The sequence below is a fragment of the Osmia bicornis genome, chromosome 3 (genome assembly GCF_907164935.1).
Source record: "Osmia bicornis bicornis chromosome 3, iOsmBic2.1, whole genome shotgun sequence".
Taxonomy (NCBI): domain Eukaryota; kingdom Metazoa; phylum Arthropoda; class Insecta; order Hymenoptera; family Megachilidae; genus Osmia; species Osmia bicornis.
Genome location: NC_060218.1, coordinates 10,278,598 through 10,285,860, shown reverse-complemented (window position 1 = coordinate 10,285,860; position 7,263 = coordinate 10,278,598). Strand labels below are relative to the sequence as shown.

Genomic DNA, 7,263 nt, shown 5'->3' with positions numbered 1-7,263 from the left:
ACGTGTAAAATCCCATGATCTACACCCTCGGTCATGCAGCCGCAACACATGCAACACGTTCGCCTAACAAACAAACGAGTTCTCGTATCCGACAGATAAGTGTCGCAACTCTGCGATGCTAATTACCAACGGCAGACACGTTATTATTCTTTCCTACTAGGCTGGCTCCCATAGGCTTATGAAATAAATTCTCACACCATGTTTATCTATCATCTATCTCGTTTTATTTCGATATGTATATTACATTTACTTTATATAACAATATATTATATTTACAATGGAACGAAGGCTAAAGGACGACGTTGACGGGTGGCTCGATACGTTCAACGTAATCATCGATAACAATTATTCATCGATGATTGAATGTTTTTTAATTTTTCGATAAGAATCGTTCACTTTATCAAGGATTATTGGCTCTCTATTATGCACTTCTTAATGAATATAAAATTAATAATTTATTAATAGGCTTCATTAATCACTTTCATTAATAATCTCAGGTATATTCATTTATATCTGACATATTACTGCAGAGGATTATTTACAAGCTTGAAAGAATCTTTTTCATCGTCTAGTCATCATCAGTATTAGACGTGTGCCATAAAATTGAAAATAAATCAGCGTATGCAATCATTCCTTATTTTAATAAACGTCAATATACATTTAGAAGATTTCGATAATTCCTGCCACTTAAAATAAAAAACCTAAATTTTATTGTTTTAATCATAAACTTAGCAGACTAAAATTTGATACAACGATACTGAGATAATTTAAGAAGACAATGAAATATAGAACTTTTGAAATTCACAAGATACATAGTGAGGTATTGTTAAAATGCTATTATAATGAAACCAGTGGAAAAGAAGTAGAACATTCTCATTCTCAAACGAGAAGTAGAATTATTAAGACAATCAGAAAGCATAAAAGCATTTCTTACTTATAAGCAGTAACATAATGTTTGTTCAGGAATTGTGCGAACAAAACTGCAACATATTATGAGGAAATTACGATGCACTTTCCATAAAGAAAATATCTTGGCTGTCGTTTAAAAAAGCATGGTTCATCAAAAAATCCATTCTATAGCCTTATTTAGAAATTCTATAGATATTCGATTAGAAATTCGATGTTCTAGAAATTCTATATTATTTTTTTTTTCAATATAATAATATTGAACCTACCCAGTCATGTTCGTTCTAAATTAAGATACCTTTTGCTCAGTGCTCTATTGCTAATTCTACGGGCTCATCTTTGGATGCTCTATGCTATGATCTAAAGTGACACAGTGTGAAACCGGATAAACGTTATTAGTGCAACCGTATGCAAGACTCGATGTGACCATATATACGTTCGTTTAATTGCATTCGCGGTTGAAGCGATTCCGGAGTCAGCGACGATCCAACTTGAAAGCAAAAAAAAAAAAACAAACGTTGCGAGATACTTGAAAGTTGTCGTGCGGAAAATCGTCGAACGAACGCACGGGACATTTCCCTTTCTGAGAAGCCGATTCGTTTCGCTGCCGATTCTAGTCTGTTCCGTGAAAACTGTGTCGTTGCGATTGTCTATCGACGTTACTTTTTCCTTTATTCTCACGGTCCTTTACGCGAAGCTTCTCATTAAAACGAGACGATGATCTCTATGTAATTGTGGTACAGTCGTTATAATTAATACTGTGATTCTTCCCCTTTTGTTTGCCTAAATTGGTTCCACTGCAAAGAAACGTCTTCGAAGTGTCACTTTAGTTAGGTAATACAAAAATATTTTCGTTGGTCTTATGTATCTAGTAGGTAAACAAATTAGAATAAATATTGAAGAATTTTAACCCTTTCGCTACTATGGATGATATACAAAGTTTGTACACTTCAAAACATGAAAATTAAAAAATGAGAATTAAGTGTAAAATATATCATATTGCAAATAAAGTTATTTCATTATGCATCAAGTTGAACAATTTAATATAGAAGCACACGAAAGGGTTAAATTAAAGAAGAAATTAAACGATGATTTTCTAAAGAAAAGTGCAATATTTTAAATATGATTTCATCTCTAAAATTGACAACTACAGAAATAATCTGTTAGGAGTATATTGTCAATATCATAATTTGATGAATTAATAACTAATAAATAGTATATTCTGAAGTTATTGGGCTAAATCTTACAGCCTTAAATTAAACTTAGAAAACTCTAAGTAATATCATATTAATTTCATAAGGTAGCAAATTCAAATTTCAGATTACAAAATGAAACGATCCAATCTGAATAATTATAATTAGGTTGAATTTCACCTAAAGCTGTTAATTACGTCATTACTAAACACCTCCCAGCATTTCCATCAACACATAGAAAAATAAACTCTGCGAATGGATAAAATTTCGAAAAAAGGAATTCCTCTAAAAATCTACCTCTTACATCTTCTTCTTCATCATCTCTTTCTCCTCCTCCTCGTCGTCGCCGATAATCTGCACACTCCTAACGGGTCCAGTCTTCCTGTACCTCGAAGCTGGCGTCGTGGTCAACATCGTGGTAGGAACCATGGGTGGTCGTTCAGCATTGATAGCCAGTTGCAGCATCCTCAACAAAAGAGCCTCTCTAATTGGAGCTGGCAAAATCTCATCACCATCATCGGTCACCTCTGGCGCGTAGAATTTCTGTCTATAAACTCTCTTCGTGTATCTTCCATCGTTATAGTCATCGTACTGTTGCGGCTGATACACCGTAGGATTCAGTGCTCTGGTATACACGGGTCGCCTTAAAGGTACACGATCGCCGTACTGAAGAGACACCTGTTGATCGTATCCGATCTCTGGTCTCGGCCCGGTGGTCTGATAAGCAGGCTGATAAGAAGGATACGGTTGCTGATCGTACAAAGCATCTTCAAGGTAGCTCTTCGGATAGGACAGGGCCTGGACACCGTATTGACTCACGAGTAACCTCCTCAACAGTAATTGAAAATCACGACGACTCAGAGGAGGAGCAATTGGATTAGGTGGTTCCGGAGGCAGAGCAATGGTGCTGCCTCTGTAAGGATACTCCGAAGTCGTTTGATACTCTCTGTCATCCACGGCATGAGTAACCGCAGGAGAGACCGGTCTCAGAACAGGCCTGGGTCTAGGTTCAGCTTCCTGATAGATCATCGGTCGCAGAAACGGTCTTGGACGTACGTAACCCTGTGCCATGGAGACTCTAGCATTCTCCTCTTGCTCCGGAAGAGGATTCTCCGTCAGGTAATGAATATTTGCATCCGTAGTTGTCGAATACAGGGGCTGCTGACTCGGCAGAGGACGCAGCAAGATTCTGTTAAGAGGAACAGGTCTGTAAGCTGGGTCCTCCTCGATGTTATTCTGTGGAGAGGGAACCAAGATCCTTCCTCCTGGTAGCTCGCGAAGAAACTGTTCCGGTTGAGGTCTAACGAACACTGACTCGCCACCTTGTCTAACGTACTCCCGATTTTCAGGGAGTATCGAAGGTCCTCGAATTAACACAGGTTGAGATTGAGACCTTTCCTCTTGAGGTGCTTTTGTCTCTGCCTCGTACACTCTCGAGTTGTCGTACTTGACGTTTTCGAACCTAGGTGGTCCTAGATTCTCTCTATTCACGTATACTTTAGGTTTCTCCACCCGGTTACCTGAGACGCGTTGGAGAACCCTGGGTGGTGTGGTCGTGGTGAACAGAGGACGAGTCGTGGATAAGGAGCCACCATAGACGTCTGAATGATCGTCGCTACTGCCTTCGACTATGGGATTTGATTTTGTGGTGTCTTCGTGAAGCTGTCTCCTTAAAGCGTTTCCAGTTGTCACCTTGCTAGTGTCATCCTTCTCTACAAAATCATCAGAGATTGGTCTCAGAGTTTGGTCAACTGGTCTTTTGGCGAAGATGATCCTCCTGTAGGTGGCAGTTTTGTCTTCGGTACTCGGTCTGTTTATTTGCGAGTCTTCGTCCTCTGCTACTTCATCATCGGCCACCAATGGTCTTTGCTGGCCATTGATCACGAAACGTATTCTACCTTTTCCTGTCGTTCCTTCGGGTTGTTCGGTAGTGGTTGATGTGGTGGTTGTCGTTGTAGTCGTGGTCGTCGTCTTCTTCCTGTTTCTATTTCGTGGTATCGATTGGACTACGGATAATCTCGTCGGTGATTCACTGGACGAATCTTGGACGGTGGTTTGTTTCTTGACGATGGTGGTTCGATTAAGGCGAGGTATGCTCTGCACGACGGACACGTGTTCCTGCAATGGCGACACGGTGGTTGCTTTAAATCCCGTCCCATTAGAAGAGGAGTACGACACCCTCTTTATTTCGCCGTCCGCGTCCACGAAACCGAATGTACCCTTGATGTTGCCTAGCACGTCGCGACTCTCGACCTGATAATCATTTCTTACATTCAGGGCTATTTCATCGATCATTTCAAAATGAATTTTCTTTTTTAAAAAAAATAGAAAAAGATCTGAACTTCATATAGCAATCATAGATTATTCATTAGTACTTCTTTTATCGTAATCCAACATCAATCGAATAATTGTATATTTTGATTTTTCAAGCATAAGGTTGCTAATTTAATTATTCACACAAATTTGTTTAATATTGAGCTACTGAATAACAAGAATTAATAATTGGTCTGCTAAACAGTTACGTATCTTACCGATCCTTGAATTATAAAATTGTTACGAAGCGTGTAATACCGTTTGTACAGGCATTAAGAAATAGAGAACGCCCATTACATGCCTTTTGCATTAAACGGTTGCAATAACTGTGTAATCTCACCTTGAAGGATCCGTCACCCGCCTCGTAGCCATACGTGTAGGAACCGTCTTCATTTACTTTCCTGATCTGTTTCAAGATCGCTACTTGTTGATCGTGATGTGTCTCTGATGTTTGCTGATCCGTAACGTTTGAGCAGCCCGCGGTTGCCAGACAGAAAATTGCCATCAACCATGGCGTCATCTTGCGAATAGATGATACCTTCTGCAGGCAAAAAAACAGAATATCTGAATGAATAAATAAGATATTTACTTCGTAATTAATTAATCTGTCTTTAGACATTTAGCAAAATTTATTTGATTAACGTTTGGCCATAGCGTTAGATAAACTTATCAGCAGTTTTATGGCATGATGTTAATTAAAGCTTAATGGTCGGTCAATCTAATTTTAATTCTCTAAATTAAACTGGCCCTCATTCATTTAAAGATCACAGTTCAATTAATTTTGAAAAAATGTAAGACTCTCCCCTCTACTTTATTTAAATTAATTCCTATATCCCTGCGAATATAGTAATCATTATTTTCAGTCAAAAATTTGGTTCATTCTACCAAATTTAATACTTAATGCACAATTATAAATTTTCCGTTCTATGTAACCAAAGATGAACTAAAATGAACTTGAAAAACCAACACACTTTAAATCACTGTTCACCAAACGTGCCAGATGAAACTAATTTTGATCGAATATAAAAATCGTACGGACACCGGTAAACAACTGAGAAACTGCACTGCGAATGAACCAACGATGCACCGCGATGTTCACAATCACCCGGAACAAATGCACTATGCGTGTGATGAAAAATATCCCGCGTGATTCTCGTCTTAATTGAATGGCTTTTATTTTATTATATAACAAGGCTTTCTAATTATTCGATATTAATCAGTTCGATTACTCGGGACAGCGAACACATTGCTGCACTGGTCGGTGAATTGTAAACGAGCTGCGATGGAATAAGTACCTTGTAACTGGAAACCATGTTACCGCAGATGCGGTGAACGTTCTTAATATCGCGTGGGGTGCTGGCTTGGCTTTATATATAGAGTGACACAGCAGATAACCACCACCCTTTCCATCACCGTCCTGCTCCACACTCTACCGACCCATTCAACCTTGATGACCCCTAAACGTTCATTACGGAAAGGTGTAATGTTGAATAACACGCGCTAATCGAATAATCTGTACATAAGATTAGAAATTTAATAATCAGTTTGTATGCAACTAGATTTTTCAAGGTTGGAAAAAAGAATAGTCACACATTTTACTTGTAATATTTAAATCCTCTCCATTTAAGCTGCTTAAATGTTTTTAATTACGTAAATACTTGCGATAATATTTTGTGTTATCAAATATTTGTAAACAGTGTCAAAATTTCATAATGGTAGAAAATTTAAAAAAAAAATTGAAGAATCAAAGAAAAGAAGCTGCTTTATCAAAATAGAGTGCAACCGCACTTTTCCAGTGAATTGCTGTTCTGGTACCCATCAAATTAAGTGTAATTAGATGAGTGTGGTTTAATTAATTCATAAGTGTAATACGAATGATTGCTTCAATTTTATTGCAACTATTCTTCAACTATATAGTACACAAAGTTTACTTCAATTTTCTCATCGTCCTTCGCACATTTTCGTCCCTCGAATAATCATCATCTAATTAAAGTTTCTCCTCTCTATAAAAGCAGATACAATGTCTCATTAAATCAACAGCAAACAAATTTCTTGTACCGCATAATAATGTCCCTGTAACAATGGTATATAAACATTTCCTACATAACAACATTCATCGTGAAGTCAGTTCACGAAGAACGCGTCATTCATGAAACGTTTTAAATACGAATCAAGATTTGGCTAGAGTGAACTATTTTCTTCAAACGGAAGTCTCAAATTCTTTTAACAAATATTAATTATCCACAGAAAAAGAAACATTACGAGAAACGCGTTGGTTCGTGTCCATCGAGATGAAAGTGTTGCGGTCGAGAAAGGGCGGAAGTGGTGCAGAGATGAAGAGGAAACAGCGACGACGGGACAGAACCTGAGGAACCTTTGGTTTCGCGAGGACACAAGTGAAAGCCACGTGGGAGTTCGCGGCCAAGCAAGAACAGTAGTAGTAGACTGTAAAATCTGTAACAATAGTTCCCATAGTGTGCAACACTCGTATTGTGGCATTCGAGTTCTATTCTAGACACTCCCACAGGACAATTATTACATCATGCAATTTCCTCGGCGTTTCGTACATAGATCTTTTTTCTTTTTCTTTTTCTTTTTTTTTTTTTTTCGATGCCACCTTGATACGCCTCGTCATGGACCTATCGGTTGTATATCTCCTAGTTAGGCCCTTATTGTTGCGAACTGTCGTTGTATTTCCCTCTGCCAGTTCCGTGTCATTGTTATTCGGGATTTTGAGACAAACGCGTTGCTTAATTACGTTTTCAGCAGGCACTGCGTAATCTGTTTTTACATACTTTGCAGAAGTACTAATAGCCGATTGTCCTTGCATTTTATCTTTTCGACGATTTAA

At 38.2% G+C, this 7,263-nt stretch overlaps 1 protein-coding gene across 3 annotated transcripts; it reads right to left on the bottom strand.

Moving 5' to 3' along the window:
* Nucleotides 1-201: 201 nt before the first annotated feature.
* Nucleotides 202-5,743, bottom strand: LOC114874282. 3 transcript variants are annotated; one of them, XM_029183443.2, is made up of 3 exons: nt 5,708-5,743; nt 4,753-4,953; nt 202-4,352 (listed from the first exon to the last, which is right to left on the bottom strand). In XM_029183443.2, exons 1-3 carry the CDS (start codon nt 5,723-5,725, stop codon nt 2,400-2,402), a joined length of 2,172 nt encoding a protein of 723 aa, XP_029039276.1. In that variant the 5' UTR covers nt 5,726-5,743; the 3' UTR covers nt 202-2,399. The 3 variants fall into 3 exon arrangements, with proteins under 3 accessions (XP_029039276.1, XP_029039278.1, XP_029039277.1); XM_029183445.2 differs by having other exon boundaries at nt 202-4,217; XM_029183444.2 differs by lacking the exon at nt 5,708-5,743 and adding an exon at nt 5,384-5,466.
* Between the last annotated feature and the right edge of the window lie 1,520 nt (nt 5,744-7,263).